At 40.9% G+C, this 16984-nt stretch overlaps 1 protein-coding gene across 4 annotated transcripts in view; it reads left to right on the top strand.

Moving 5' to 3' along the window:
• The window catches only part of LOC102563459 (ALF transcription elongation factor 3), a 252046-nt gene that overhangs the window by 131302 nt on the left and 103760 nt on the right, over positions 1 to 16984 (top strand). For 2 of the 4 annotated variants that reach the window (XM_059720988.1, XM_059720990.1), the window contains one exon: positions 3289 to 3326. In XM_059720988.1, the coding sequence (XP_059576971.1) occupies positions 3289 to 3326 (38 nt within the window). Of the gene's footprint in view, positions 1 to 3285; positions 3327 to 16984 lie in introns of all 4 variants that reach the window. The other 2 variants (XM_059720987.1, XM_059720989.1) reach the window with 1 other exon arrangement.

The following is a 16984-nucleotide window of genomic DNA, read 5'->3' as shown; positions in this document are numbered from 1 at the left end:
CAGATACGACAGAGATAGACAGAGAATACAAGCTTAAACAGGTATGGATAAATTATAGAGACACATTGGTCATCCAATCTTCATTAAGTCATCTCCCTGCTGAGCTCAACTTTTGTTGAAGCTGGAAGGAAAAGGAGACTGTTCTTCTCCCTTTTCTTAGCAGCACGTGGAGCTTTTAAAAGAAGACAAGATCTTTCTGAAAAACGTATTTCCATCCAGCTTCTGGAACAAAATCAATGGTCTTTGTTTACAAGGAATTAGATTAAATGATCATAGCGGTCCTCCTGGCCTTCACAGCCTATAAAAAAGAATTTGAATACACTGGAATAAAGAGAGGTTGCTTCTCTATCAAGGCAAACCACTTTAGTGGTTCTCTCAGAGTGGATTGACTGAAATGTCCAGGGCTGCATCTCAGAGAAGGGGCCTAGACACCAAATAGCTTTCAGACAGTGTGGAGAAGCAGCCCCATAGTGTCAGAGCATCTCCATCAGCAAACCAGGAAAAATACCAGATTGTGTTCCTTGTACACAGAATTGCAAGCCTGTGCCACAGACATGTTCATTTAGCCAGAGAGACCCAGTAATGTAAATCTTCCCCTCCTTCTCACAGTTTCCTTGTGTCTTGAAGAGGACAGAGAATGCCATACTGGTCATGGAAATTAGGATGTAATACATGGAGCTCTATTGGCTTCCAAAGCTACTGACAGCAGGCCACATGATGCATGGTGCTCCAGGAAAAACTCTATTTCAATGCCTAGATAAGGAAAGGTTTCCTAGTAAAGCCTTTTGACCAAAGTATCTGTCTATCACAATGCAAAAATCCTAAAGCATGCATAGCTAGTTTGTACTACTGTATCTCAGATATCCTACCACCAAACAGATGTTGGAGAGTCAGTAGATGAGTCCTAGGATGCCTTTAGGGGCAACCCTTAAATAGTGTAAAAGGGCAAACACTAGGGCCCCGAGAATATTTCGTCATAGGTTGTCACTTAACTAGTACGAAGTTTTAGGGCAGTTATTCTCAACAACAGTGCCATGGTACTTGGGGTGCTGCAAGATTCTTTTAAGGATGCCGCAGAGTGCAGTGCAATATTAGCACTCAATACTATAATGCAGTATTAGCAAACACTTACATGTAATTCATAAGATAAACCCAGAGATTTAAAATAGGAACCCATAGTGCCAAAAACATTTGACCTGTTGTAGTCGTTCTGAGTTCTTTGCAACAGAAGAATTGCTTGATTATTTTTCCATAATCAAGAAATGAGTGAAGGCCAAGAGCTGGCATTTTCCAAGAGGTGCTTTTAGTCTAACAATGGGTACTTTGAATCTAGAAATGTTTAAAACTGCTGTTTTAAGGGGTAGTAAAATAGCATCTTAGCTGTTATGAGAACTGTTGTGCTTGCATGGCAGCTGAATATAATGCTTCTTAAGTTTCTTTTTCAACCTTTAGCGATCAGACTCCTAGTTCTTTCCTTAATGATACATTATGATTCCTATGCTGGTAGAACCCAGTAAACCTCTGTTAAGTTACATGTAATCAGGACTGAGAGCCCATTACTCTAGGAGTTGTACAAACATATAGGGAGATGAGGACTATTATTTCTACTAGACGGGTGAATGAACTGGCTGAGAATCGCAAGCAGATGCCCATTCTTTATTATTTATAATGACAGTCTCAAGATAATTCCTCTCTTTCTTCATACTGTAAATCATTTCTTTGTTCCTGTGGTAAACCCTAGTTTCCATGGGAGGAAAATCTCCAGCCTTCCTTCGTTCTCTTTTCACCCATCCAAACAATACCCCATGGTACCAGATTGATGATAATCAAGGTCAGCAAGTCATTTCAAGAGATTCAAGATTTTTCATAGTCTTTAATGAAGTAGAAACAGGAAAATGGCTTTCAAGTAAATGATAACATAACAGTTGGTATTGTATATTGAAGAAGTGTAAATAGCTGGACTTCCCCTTTACCTTTATATTTATTTATTACAACAACCCATTCCAGGTTGTTGATCCTCTTGGGCAGAAACTGAGTTTATAAAGCCAGACCAGGACCTTCTTCTTCCTAAGGGAGAACCAGATCTGTGTCTGCCTGCCAGAGCTTTAAGGATTCACTCCATCTGTGTCACTTTTTACATGCTGCGTATCAAGGCTACCTGTTGCAACCACTGTTCCGTGACCAGGGAAAACATTGGATTTCCCTTTCCAGCCTGCCTAGTCATTTTTTTTGATAGGCTGTAGAAGTTGTTGATGACCTCAAAAGGTCACTTCTTTCCCACCTAATATTGCACATACTGCTCTGTGGCATTCTACCCCCAGGCAGCCTCAGAAGCCACAGATCAATCTGCGAAGTACTTCAAAACACATTCATCTGGCAATTGCAAAGGCAAAATTCCAACTTCTCTTGCCTTTGACTCCAACCATGGCTTAACCACATGCTCCTTTAGTGCCTAACGGAGAGGGCGCAAACTAAACATATACAATGATATTATAGTCAAGGCCTTAAAGTGGATTATGAGAACACTATAGAGCTAGCAGTTGGTTAATGCACTCAAGTCATGAATCACACCACTTGAAATGATTCAAGGAGGGGAAAGCATAATAATACTAATACTAATAATAAAGTGGCAGTCCAACTCAGAGATAGGCTTGAGAGCCCTATTAAAACTTGATAGACTATGATTTCTATTCGTAGAACTGCCAATTAACACAATAACAAGGACCATGCTTTAATACCCCATCCTAAGAGTTGTACTGTACAAGAACTGAGAAGTAAACAGCACGGGTGAGTCCTGTACAGTATAGTCAAAAGTTGCCAGCAGATGAACGTGGCTCATGAGAAGCCTGCCGCAGGTCTAAATTTATCATTACAGCTACAGGCTCCAGTCTCAAAAGGAACCAAATATGTGATGTTTGTTTCTGTGGAAGAATGGGAGGAGACTAATGGTAAAGGACTGTGGGTGGGAGTGGTGGGGGGGGAGGAAGAGAATCAAACCTCGCTGGCTTTTCAGAAACCTGCAGAAAATCATCTAAACAGAGTAATTCAGACCTCAAACACTGTGCACTGCTTTGACAATCTGCTGGTTTATGGCATACTTAACGAAGTAGTCTTACATTTGCTAGTCTGAAATGTCCATTTTACTATAGACTTTCTGCTACTTTGCTAGGACTTTAGAATTTGGACACTTGACAAAAATGTGTGTTACACATTTTTTTAAGTGTTGATTATGCTCGTAATTTTAGAGTCAGAATATAAAATAAACATCTCTGCCCTTTCTTCCAGCAGGCAGCACAGAGATCTACTCTCCGCGTTCTATCTGACAGGTACATTTTGTCATTTTTATGAACTATAAATTGCTTTATGAAACGTTGAGCCCTATTTATTGTGGCATATAACTCATAATCGGATTTTGTCCCCAAAGTATCTGTGAACTGGGATGTTAAACATTTTGCATGCTTGGATTTGTCATGCATGTATGGAGTTTATTACTGCAAAAATCACAGGCTTGTTGTATTTCATACAGAGTATGCAGAATCCCTTGTTGTGATACCAAATGTGAGATAAGAAACTTACTGGAGAAGGCATGAAAAATGCAGTAAATTCTGAGCTTTAGCATTTGCTGAGATATATCTATGCTAATTTTTCAGCAATAAGTGCTTCATTTATTTTGAGATGTTCTCTCCTGCCTTTTTCCAAATTCTTTCATTGGGAATTGCCCTTCTTTTGATAAGATGGGATTCTCTAGATGCTTTATGGACAAAAATAATGTTTTTCACCCTTTAGCTTTGAGGGTTTTAAGTGTGGGAGGAGTTTTATTTATTTTAACTTTTTTGGACAGCAGTGCTACTTTAGACTGATAAACAAAGGGACAAATCCTGGAATCCTCAATCAATTTTTAGTCAGTTCTTTCTCAGGCATAACTCACATTGACTTCAGTGGGAATCTTGCAGTAAGGAATTCAAAATTTGGGCCATAATAAATATTATAGTTGGGCTGTAGGTCATTATAGATATTTACCTTAAATGACTTTTATGAAAGAGAATTGATTGAAATATAGGGTAGCTCCCAAAGACAGTCCTGATTTTTTTTCCTGTTTTGGGAATAGAGGAAGATTGTACATTTTACTGCCTGTGAAAAAGAACTAGCAGATTTACATTTATCCACAAATGAGGTACTGTATCATGCAGGCTGACACAAAGTAAATTTCCCCATGCCTTGTTGGCAGCCACCTCTACTCTGTCTAGCCCACCCTCCCCCCGCCTCCCTGGGAATAATTGACTCTGTAAGCCAGCTCAGTCCAGGAGTTCTCCAGAGCAGAGCCTGTCACTTAGGCTGAATTATATGTTGTGCATGGATGAATAACATTTCTCTATGGTCTGAGACTGAGACCACCAAAATTATCCCTCCAGTTTACAAACACTGTTTTGTTCAGCTTTGAAAAAGAAAAAGAAGTAGAAAACTTCACCTTAACAAGCTGAGTATAACATGCAAGATGGGAGCTAAGTCATCTCCTCTCCTTTTGGGTATGGAGGAGATGAAAGCTACACACATATTCACCAAAACTGGCCTGAAAACAAGCAAAAAAGAGCTTAAACAACGTTATACTCGTGTCCCTAAATATATGTATGCCCTTTGGGACTGTGGAGGTGTGACCATGAAGGAGTAGGAAGTGCCAGAAAAAGCTTTTGCTCAACATCATCTCCTGCTAAACTGTGAAAATTCCTGGTGAATTACCCATGGCAGCTAATGCTGAATATGTAACCCTGCATTGCACTTCCCACTGCTATTAGAGGGAAAGTGGAATACAAGCAGTCTCAAAGTACATAGTAGTACTCGAGAAATGGCTCCTAACCTACCATGGTGCAATGAGAGAGTGAACACTAAGCTCCCCTCCTCAATTCAGCTGGCCCAAAATTCACATAATTTCCTATGAATTAACTCAAGTTTATTAATGATGACTGAGCACTGATACTGTGGCTTCCATTGTACAGAATGAGGAAGAAACCAAAACCTTGATAGTGTACATGTTTTGTAGGATATGTGCAGCCATTACATTTAGATCAACCTGACTAGGGCTAGGTCAAGCTAAATGCCCATCTGTGCAGGCATTCAGAGGGGTCAAACTGGGCAAAAATTGGTGGGCCCAACCTAAGTTACTTCACTGAAGATGGTGAATGAACTTAGATCGGGAATGAGTTAGCCCATTCTATTGAATGCCTGTAAGTATTTGGAGTGCAGCTCTAGGTCTGAGAAAGCCCATCCAGTCGCCCCAGTCCCGGGGTTATGCTCTTTCTACTTCCCAACCCTGATCAGGCTATTTTTAGCTCCCTGACCTCCCCCAACCCCTGACAGACAACCCCAGCAGGAAACCTACCAAGCCCCCTTCCCCAGAAAACCTGCCAGCCCCTCCCAATCTCATCCCAAGGCACCGGGTATCCTGCACAGCTCCCAGCACTGGCAAACAGCTGCACACACTGCTCCCAGTCTATGTTCACACAACTTAAAGTAAGCAACATGAACTTATACCAGGCAAACAGCTGTGCATGCCCCCAGTCTTCAACTGAGAACTGGAGGCTCCACAGATGCTAAAACACAGGATGATGGGCCAGAAATTCAGTGAGTGCAACTTTGTACTTCCTTCTTTGTCTTTAGCGCTCCTGGCTATACTAGGGAATAAAGAGGGTAAGGGGCCAATAGTTTTCACTCTAATATTAGTGTCTGTCTTAATCTTTAGGATAGATGTATAAAGCAATCACTGGATGAGTATGATATTATTCCTATTACTTTTTATTCATGTTGCAGCAGTGCTCAAGTAGCCCCAGTCTTGGACTCAGACCCACAGACCCCCAAAGTGGCCAAGCACTGAACAAAGAGGCAATTTTTTTCCCCACAGAGGCTGCAGTTCTGAGTAGAAATCTCACAAAGTTGTCTCCTTTTGTGTGAAAAATATTCCTCAAGATTTCTTAAATTTCATTTCACTTCTTTGCATTTTTATTTTGAAATAATTTAACAAAATACATGGAGGACCCAAAACACCACATTATTTTAAAATTTAAACCCATAGATGCCTTAAATGGATTGTTCTAAATCTTGTGTGTAGAATGCCACAATATCATTTAGGAGATTTTTGTGCAAACACAAAGATTAGTGACCCAGAAGCATGATTGAAATAACTGTAGTGTGTGCCTCCAGAAGGTAAGTTGCTTTCCACATGTGCTGAACATTTGAATTTTCTGTCTGGGGAAAGTGATGCTCCCTTTAACCTTTTCATTCTCTCTCCTAGTTTATTCAGATAAATTGAAAATTCCCAAGTGCTTATACAGTGCATTGTGGTTTTATGCAGATACTGAATAATCTGTGAGGTAAGATCTGCGTGCAAGATCTTATTTCATAGAGAAGGGAAGAGAAATTGAAATTAATTTTGTACTTGTACATGTAACTTAAGCATATAATTCTCACACACTGTATAAATACCTTGGGTGTCAGGCAAACCTGCTATATTTGGAATATCTAGAGCATTCTGTTGTTACTAGAGAGCATGGAGTCTGGCTAAGCCAGCGCTGAGACCTGCCCCCACTAACCCAGCTGGTGTTCTGCTGTTGACTGCAGTGGGACCTGATCTGGGACCAAAGTTACTAAAGTATAAAAAAACCCAGTTTTCTTAAGCTTTTGCAGTCCATACTGCCAGCCAGAGGCATTTGCTTTGTGGGTAGCTTAACACTGAAGAATGTCCAACTGTAAATTGCAGATGTTTACAATTATGCACAGATGTGGTACCCAGATTATTCGTTTGTTCTTTTCAGAGTGAAAATCCCCCCTCATGAGGGAGATTGTACAGCAGTTACTTCACATGACAAAATTAGTTTCAGCTTACACTGAAGTGGTGAATGACCATTTTTTTCTTGAAATGGAGGGTGTGGGCAAACAACACATTTATGCTGCGGTCATCTGCCTTTACCCTAGTGTAAACATGAAGTGGACACGTGACATACATCCCTATGCTGGTGCAAGTCACTCTTCTCCAGGGTAAAGTGAGAAGTAACTATACACTGGTGTGTCAGTCATGTATCCACCTGCCTAGTCAATTTACTTAAGAACATTAAAAATACCACACTGGGTCAGCCTACAGGTCCATCTAGTCTCTCACAGTGGCAGAGTGGATGCAAATGGAAAGAGTATTTAAGGAGGGCCATCCACTTTCTCCTGGCACTTCCCACCTTCAGGCTTCCAGCATTCGGAGGCCTAGGGTGTCCTAATTTTGAGCTTGTATCATGCTTAATACCCATTGATCAACCAGTCTTCCATGAAATTGTCCAGTCCCCTTTTGAAACTGGTTGAATTATCAGCCTTCACAACAACTTGTGGCAATCAGCAGTGCTGTAGCCAGGCATTTTGATGCATGGTGCAAGTCATGTGTGATACTATGTAACATTACTTCCATTTGATTTTCCACTCCCTTACTCCCTCCTCCTACCCCATGTGACAGCTCCCAGTGCTGGCACACTGCTGGTGCTGGTACTAGCTACTATACTAGCAATGAGTTCCACAAGTTTACACACAGTGTGAAAAAGAAATTCCCTTTGCTTTAAACCTGCTAATAAATTCACTATATTCCCAGTTCTAGTATTGTGAGAGGTAGTGTAATAAATCCCTATTAACCTTCCTTTTTCATGTCATTGTGACAAGTTACTTAGCAGAATTCACAGATTTGTTGGAATCTGACGTGGCCGTGCCATGGCAGGGCCATGCTGGCCGACTCTGGCCAGGGAGAAGCCCATTCCCCCTCCTTCTCTGGGCACAGCTTGGCTGGGGTCTCTGCAGGCCAGGGTGGGAGTCTAAATCCCTCCACAATCAAACTCAGCAGCCTTCAAGGGCCTGGCTACACCCCCCAGGTCAGCTTCCCTCCAGTCTTGTGGCTGCTAAGGAAGAGAAGGGAGGGCTCAGTCTAACCCCCCCCCCGGCACCCCTCCCCTTGACTTTTAGCCTGAGCCACTGCAGACATGAGCCTGCATTTCCGGAATTGAAAGTGAATGTTTGTTCACTTGCAAATCAGTTCAACCTACACAGATTAGACTAACCTGCAAAGATTGAATCAATTCAGGCTCAGGTTTTTTGAATGTCTGTCTCTAGCCAGAATGGCCACAACAGATCCAAATGTTTTAACACTGGATTCCTATTTGAAATCTCTGGGTTTATTTTGTGGAACATGTTTACATACCTAATAGTGCTAACATTGTGGCACCCTTGAAAAGATTTCAGGGCACCCCAGGATGCCAGGGCTCCCAGGTGAAGATCACTGACCTAGTGGTTAGGACACTCACTTAGGAAGTGGAAGACCCAGCTTCTAGACCCCTCACCCCTACCCAACATCCTCCTTCTCTGTTTTTTTACACACGTGCCACCAAGGTGGGACAGAGGAGCTGCATGACTTAAATTTACATAATCTTAGCCATGTAAGTGCTACTTTCCTATCTAAAAGAAGAGTTGCATTTGGGATCTAATTAAGCACTTAAACTCTCTTCATTTGTTTTGCCCTAGAGTCGGCTCAGTGGGTGTAACAATTTCTGAGTCTTAACTCTAGTGAATTTCATCTTGTATTACTGAAGAGAAAGGATGGCCAGTGGCTAGGTTGCTAGTGAAAGGACTTTGGGGACACAAGTTTAATTCTCTGCTCTGGGGATACTTGTCATCAAAGGGAATGAAGACAGTGGACTGAAATCTACAGTGTGACCAGCCCAAACTGGTTTACTGTATTGAATTGTGGAGTTCATACCATTTCCATTCAAGACCCACAGGAGGAACAGGCAGATTCTCCCTCAGTGCACTCTGAACACATTCAGGGAATAACGGGACATAGTGAGGTGCTGCAAACCAGCAGGTGGGCCCCTGGATAGCTTAATGCTGCATGTAAGAAAGGAGAGCTTCAGTCTGAGCGTAGGATTTTACAGCACCTCTCCTTGGCAGTCAGCTCATACTCTGTCATATGGCTGTTCTCCCTTGTGATAAGCTACCAAGAGGAGTAGATGATTTGTTTTGACTGTCTAGTGAGGACATAACTAAATTCATCATTAAAAACTGTGAGGTTCTACATTCACAGGGGGGCATCCAAGGTAGATGTTAGATAGAGCATTTTGAACAGGAAAGGCAACTGTCAGAGTCAGCTTTAGCACTGTTGGGTATACTGAGCCAAGAGTTCCTTCTTCCCAAAGCCCCTACTTCAGCTGCGATCCAGCAAGCCAATTAACTCAAAGCATATAAATGGTCCCATTGCAGCATATAAATGGTCCCATGAGACTACTCATGTGCTTCGAGTCATGCATATGCTGAAGTTGTGCTGGACTAGGTCCTCTTCTGTTGGACTATAGTGCCTCTCCCACTGCAGAGGTTGCAATGAGTGACATAGATTTTGCATCAGAGGAGTGACTCTACTGGATGGCAGCCAGCAAGTTCCCAGCCTGAGAGCTCTGATATAATCAGCCTCAGTCTGGGGAAGCCTCCATTCCCCCACAGCTGCAGTTTGATCTGGATACACTCAGAAATCAAAGGAACCATGGTTATGTGTGTCACAGGACATAAAGGCTGCCTGGAGGACAATGATTAACATGTGCATTCAAATCAAATTGCAGTGGCAAGCTTACAACTCTAGCAGTGTTTATACATTAATTACATTTTTAGGACATTGTCTTCAAGGAAAAGCCAGAACCTTTCATTAACAAAACATTTGTTAAACTTGCCAATTGGGCAGAATCACTGGTGCCCTGTGCACTTCACAGGGCCTACAGGGCAGCTGAGGCCAACTGCCAACCTACCTTGGAATAGTAATTGTCCACCTATGATATGTTTCCTTATCTAGGTATAGAATATGGAATAAGAGAAACTATGCACATTTTTCTTGGTTCTGTATGACCTGCTTCAGCTGTCACTATGGAGCATTAAAAAATGAGGACTTAAAACGCTCTAAGGCCTTACCTGAAAGTTTAGGATCAAATAGCAAAAATGGGGATTTCTGGAACCCTGGGATTCAAATTCATTTCATTTTGCTCAAGAATTAAATGTATAGGTGTTTGATTCCTAGGGGGTCTCTTTTCACTTCAGATTTTCATATGATTTCCACATTTTGTCCTTTGCCTTAGTAACATCCCAAGATAAGACTCCTTGAGGGGGGACTGTAAATCAAAACTGAGGCGTATGCATAAAGCTACATAGGTTGATGAAAGAGAGGTGGTCCAGAGAATGTTAACTATTTTGAGCCCTGCATAATCAGTTTTTTTACTGAGCCCTAGCATTTCCTTAGTATTGAGATAAAGACTGGTTTGGGGGAAGGCAGAGAAGTGATCCTCAGAAAGTATTAGCAGTTTCATATTAACTGTAGCTTAGGTTTATGTTTCTTACTATAGCCAAACATCTACCAATACCCAATAACCAGCCTCACATGCTCTAGGGGGTAAAGGAGTATGGAAGCTATAGTTTAAAAATAAAAAAGTACTTTCTTAAAATATCAATCTGTTGAGAGACAGAGATGTAACACTTAATATCTTATATTTGCTGGTTCATTTTCACCATAGTTTGCAACGTATTCATGTGTAGATAATGACATAATTTGTGTGTATTTGTGTGGGTGCAGGGGTTTCCTCTTCCATATATGAAAAAGAAGAGAGGCCCCATTGCTCCCTGGCAGTGTAAAGAATATGCAAAGTGCTATGGGGAAGAAGAGTGTATGTGTGTGTAGCACATGAAGTGCCTCAGTGTATGATTAACCTCACCGGGTATGTAGTAAATAGTAGATAACTGTGATCAAAAAAAGTCTTCGTGTGATTTATCAAGCTGAGCAACTGTGCATTTTGCAGTGAAGCAGGAGGTCAATCCTGAAATCTAGGGCAAGTAGAGCAATAGGAAATTGCAGGGACTAAGAAGTTAATCATACCCTTGGACTGCTTCCATCTGTTTTTGAAAGACAGAGTCAGTACAGTGCTAGCAAGGATGCTTCATAGTACCAGATCAGAAATTAATTTTTTCAGTGAATCTTCAAATATCATTTGCAGTAACACAGGCTTATAAAAATGTAATTTAATTTAATGGGAATAAATCATATAGGATAAGGAGTGTGAGATTTATTTTTAAATGTGTGCATCTGAAAAAGGAGAAGCAGCAAAAAATGAGAGGAAAATAAACATTACCAGTATGGAACTTGGAAGACATAAATGGTTGTGCAGTTAAATTGTGCATGTAATCGTCTTTGAAAAATCAGCTTGCAACTGGGAAACTGCCACATTTTTATGATCTTGTGAGGCATATTCTGCTGCAACCTATCTGCCCATCTTGCATCAGCTTGGGTCAAAGGGACATTTACTTTAAGTATTGTTGAGTCGATGCTCTGAATATGATTCCCATCTGCAAAGAATAAATGGTTGTCTGCAGATAACCAGTTTACAAATTAAAAGAAATGGTGTTTGTATATTTTCTGTATCTGTCTAAACACTTGTAATTTTATTTCACTGCATGTTGAATATTATACTCCCATTAACCAAGGACACCAATTTTGTGCAGCAAACACATAAAAAATGGGATTTTAACCTTTATAATAGCTGCAGTAGCTGAAATTGTACTTTTGAGGAGGGGTAAGGAGAACAGTTGGTTGATAACATTAGGCTGTTTGAGTTGGCTTCAACAGACCTAAGAGGATAGAGAAGGAATGCATCACAAATTATATGTTGTGCTATTTTTAGCACTACTGTGAAAGTGAAATTTTATAGATATATTTTCTTACTGATTCTCTGACAGTCTGGAGAGAGGGCTTAAGTTTGTGCAGTATAACTGTCTGAAATCAGGAGCACTCCACAGGCTGGAGCAAGTCACACGAGCTACCGACGTTAATTACAATCATTCTTGAATTTTTAAATGAATTTTCAAATCTGGATGCCTAAATACATACCCTGAATACTCACAGGAAGTCAGTGATGCCTAACTCTGCATTCAGATACCTAAATCAAATCATGCAGGTTTGAAAATGTCAGCCTTGTGAAAATACTGTATTGATAGTGGAGGAGATCCACAGAACAGGTATGGTGCACACAGAACAAATTTTCCCTATGTAGATAGCTCTCTGTAGGACTGTTTGGGTGGGTGATCGTCCCTCTAAACAGTAATCACTCAAAACATCAGCCAGGCAGAGCAGGGTTTTCTGCTGACTACACACCCACTCTCCTCCAGTTTTTTCCTGACAGCTCAGTAGCTTTCTCCGAACTTCTGGTTTGCCAATTGACTCCTGAACCTCTCTACTTCAGTTTTGCCAACAACCTTTTCTCTAGTATTCTTGGTTTTGTTCTGCCTGCTGTGGGAGCCTCTGCGTGGCTGATGGAGCAAATGGCACCCAAGCAGAAGCTGCCTCCACAAGAAGTCTGTGCCTGGACTGAAGGCAGACAAAGATTTCCTTGTAACTACAGCTTATTTGCTGCCCCACACAAAAGCAAACCATAGTCTGTAACTCAGCCTGCTCTTTCTTCTTGGCTCCTATCTTGATTCATTGAGGGAAGAAGAGGATGATGCACAGTCAGAGCAGAATTGTGTCCAGTTTCTTCGCAGGCAACAGGAGGTAAGTCAGTGCAAGGAAAGAAATGGCCCGGCCCCTGAGTTTATTGCATGAGTGAATCAGGTGCAGACCTACTACACCTGTATTTCATGGCCTTATTCTGATGGGCTCCACTCATCAAGTGGGATCTTGGCCTTAAAGACATCCCCATCTCTCCAAGATCAGAGTCCCCATCCTCTTTTCCTTGTGGCTTTGCTGTAGGCTACAGAAAATCCTTCATTTTCCCTCCATCCCCAATCCCCTTTTTACTCTGATTTAGAGGAAAATTTCATTGACTCTGCTGCTGAGGCGGAAGCCTCAGGTGTTTAAACAGCCCTGTGTAAAATGCTAACCCACTCCTACACCCCTGATCCCCATAGGCATTACCACAGGGCAAAAAGTAACAAAACTCTGCCTCTGAGACTAAGCCTCCTTCCCCTGGATCATTAATAATAACTAGAAATACTTTGTCAGGTATACAGGTGATACCTCTGTGATGCAAGGTCTGCACAGATTTTTTGAACATTTTTAAGCAGAACAAAGTCTCTCTGTATAGACTTCAAATAGAAATGTATTTTTCTTGCTGGGAGTCCTATCCTCCAAATTCATCCAGAAAGACAGGCTTCTGAGGAACAGCTGTATCGCCTCACATACTGACCCTTCTGCCATCCCCTGGAGTCTGGGAAACCCTGAAACACACCCCCTTTCCAACAGATGGGAGAGATCCATCCCAAATTACCTAGTAGCCTGGTAGTTTCTTGGGATGTGGGAGAACAGCAAAGCCTGGGTTACCTGTCTCACAGAAAATCATCAAGATTCCTTGGGGTCCTGCTTTAATTTTCTTTTTTTCACATAATACCTTTGCGCAGTCTTGGATCCATCCCAGAAAAGCATGGGTAAATTTTTGAAATCTCAAAAAATGTCATGTGCCTGGAAAACTTTCCTGTCCAACTGGATAGTGAATGCCTCACATGTTCCAGAACCACTATTATTTGGGGAGCCCAGCTGCAGTCCAACAAGATCCTGTTATCTAGTGTGCACCCCAAGAAGTCACAGGAATCTTTTCTTTTGACAACTAGGAAGATAACACCACAAGATTTCATCAAGGTTATGGTTACCACTAGAAAGTCTCTGGCTAAGATAGAATTGCTGGGCAAGGCCCCAGCCCAGAACTTTTTGAGATAAGATCAGGCTCATCACTATGCTTATTTTGGTTCTAAACTTCTTAGGTATGCTAGATGCTGCTGTCCAGGAACAAAGTGATTTTCCTTTGTTTCTCCACTCCCCATGTAGAATACTCAGGCTTGATGTAAATAGAAATGGAAATAACATCAAGGTCTCACGTAGTCTATCTCCCTGTTTCAAAGGAGGATTGACTCTAGCTACATAATTCCAAACAGATGTTTTTCTAACTTCCACCTAAAGAACCACTAGTTATGGAGATCCCACAACCTCCCAAGGAAACCTTCTCCAAGTCTTCACTATCCTAACTGAAATCTCCTTTGTTGCCGATTACGTCTCGTCTTATCCCCAGTGAGCAGGAGGAACAACTCATTGCCATCTTCTTGACAGCAGCTTTTTACTTTTTAAAGACTATTCCCGTGTCTCTTCTTTGCCTTTATTGTTTTCTTCTCTAGATTAAACAAACCTAATTATTCTGTTTGTGCCTTTGTCTGTGATCATTTTTGTGGCACTCCTCAGGAATTTCTCCAACTGGTCCACAACTTTCTTGAAGTGTAGTACCCAAAACTGAATACAAAACTCCAGCTGGGGTCTTTCCAGTGCTGAGTACAGGGGAAGGATTATTTAACATGGTACATGGAGTGCTCTTGTTCATGCATCCTGTTACGATGGGGTGTTTTTTAACAATACAGAATTGTTGACACATGTTCAGTTTGTGATCCAGTGTAACCTCAGATCCTTCTCTGTAGGACTGCTGCCTAGCTAGTTGTTTCTCATTTTGTGTGGTGTAAGATTTCTGTGTAAAAATAGTACTTGACACTTGTCCTTATTAAACTGCATTGTGTTAATTTCAGACCTTTTCTCCAATTTGCCAAGATCATTTTAAATTCAAATCCTGTCCTTCAAAATTCCCACAAAGTCTCCCGATTTGGTATTGTCTGCAAATTTAATAACATACTCTATTCCATCTTCTAAGACATTAATAAAAATATGAAATAGTAGTGGACCAAGGACAGATGCTAAGTTTATATATCCTTCTTGTCTGAGGGTGAGTCATTAATAACTACCCTTTGATTATGGTTGTGCATGTGTCTTACAGTAATTTCCTTCCAACCAGTGGTTCCCAAATTCTTTCTGCTCTTAACGCCACTTTCAGGCTTGTCATCCCATTTCTGGATTGCAAGACCCATTTCTGCAACTGAATGTCTGTAAGGCTGTGCAGCCCCATTTATAAGCTTCATCACCCAAATAAGGAAGGATCCAAACCCTGGTTAGGGAACCACTAATCTGGACAATATTTCCCACGCTTGTTTATGTGAGATATATCCAATGCCTTTTAATTACTTAGAGTTTTTTGTCCCAAATTGGAATGAACCAACATTTCAAAATTCTGAACTCCTCCCCAAAACAGAGTGGTCACTTTCTACATATCTCTATTTATTTCTTACAGTCTCCTTTGCTTCAGTGAAGGTGTACCAGAGCTTGTTACAAACTTTGGCTTATGTTTCCAGTTCAGCTGTAAAAATTAGGTCTGGTTTGAAACTTTGGGTAAAGATTTATTAGATTAAGGTTTTTTTTAATATAGATTGAAAACTGTAGTTTTAAAAGGTACTAATAGAAAGAAATACATAGAAATTATTAGTTTAAATTAGACCTTTTTTTCTTATTCTCCATGTATGGTTTAAACCAAATATGCACAATCTTTCGTATGTTTCTCTGTATTTTGGCATTTCTGAAAAAAATATAATAAAAAAAATTACATATAAGTATTATATATGATAACATTTACTTTTCATCTGACAGTTTTTTATACTAAAATTCTGTAACCATTCTAAAAGTCTGTTCTACTCTTCATGACTGAACATAACTTCTGTTAATGATTATGAAAATCTCTCTCTCTCTTTCACCCACCCCCCTCCCTCCCTCATGCACACACAGAGGAGAACAGGCTTCTCTCTGTGGAAACACAACAGCAAATAATTCACAAATTGCACTCCTGTTTTATTATTTATTGGCAGAGTCGAGCATAACCATGCCAAATGGGCAAACAGGTTGTCAAGTAAAAAAAAAAAATGTTTAAAAAAAAATCTCTTAGTTCTGATTTACCCAATAGGTCAAGATAATTCCAGAAAAGTCATTGGGACCTGCCAAGTAAATCACACTCTTCGTAATTACTTTTTTAAGATGCTTTAATCTGCTTTTCTTAGTCTGTGACCTGGCCCTGGTTTCAGTTTGTCTAATATACATTATAAGTTCTTCATTGTTTTTTGCAGTTGAGAAGATGATTATTTCCAGCAGTGAAAAGGCTGATGGTCATGTAGGCCCTCCATGGCTACCTTTGTAGAACACAGTTCATAGCACTGCATGGGTCCTTTCCCTCCTTTCCCTCCTTCCTTCTACTTTCATTCAGTCCATTTTAGAATGATGGAGGGAGGACCAGAAACAGATCTGTTACCAAAGCTAGCCTCAGTCCAGCTTTCTGTATTTTTGGCTTTCCAACCCTATTATTTTCCCTTTTTTTCCCCCTTATTCATCTTTTCCTCCTGAGGTATTGGCTTCTTGACCATCCCTTGCTGTTTCTTTTTCTTTTCTTTTCTTTTTTTTTGCCGCTTTCTTAAAATGTCATCTTGCTGTACCTCAACATCCATTCTGATTCCAGCTGTCCTTCTGGAGTCTTCTTTCCTGACATGATCCAACTATAACAAGTGCTACCAATTGCCCAGATGTGGCACTCCAGTAAGTGCAGTGGGGGCAAGTTATCTTGGCTCAGGGTATAAAGTTAAACTGTTTTAGAGCCAAGTCAGCTCACCACCTGCTGCTGAAAGGTCAGTGTGCCCTGCATAGAGTAAACTGACATCTTTCCCTCCTGCCTCCTCCCTTCATTTACAGATTTTGTGTGAATTTTGGCACCTGCCCAATTGAATGACACATAACATTGGATCCAGCCCTAGTGCAAGCCAGCATCTCCACTTAACCCTGCCACTGCCTCTTAGTCTGCACTGATAAACACCTCCTTTTGCATATTGCACAATGTTTGAGTAGCTAGTTGTGCTGGATAAGCTGCATTTTGCTGTGCGGAGAAGTCTCCATTCATTTTCCATTAAATTCAGCAGAAATTAATCCAGGTCAACAGGGGTAGGTTAATCAACACTGCCACCCACACTGTAGACTTTAGACCATGAAGATGTGCACAGGGCAAACAATCACGCATGTAATTAGGCAAATTAATGC

The sequence above is a fragment of the Alligator mississippiensis genome, chromosome 1 (assembly GCF_030867095.1).
Source record: "Alligator mississippiensis isolate rAllMis1 chromosome 1, rAllMis1, whole genome shotgun sequence".
Lineage (NCBI taxonomy): Eukaryota > Metazoa > Chordata > Crocodylia > Alligatoridae > Alligator > Alligator mississippiensis.
This window is presented reverse-complemented; position numbering and strand designations above follow the sequence as displayed.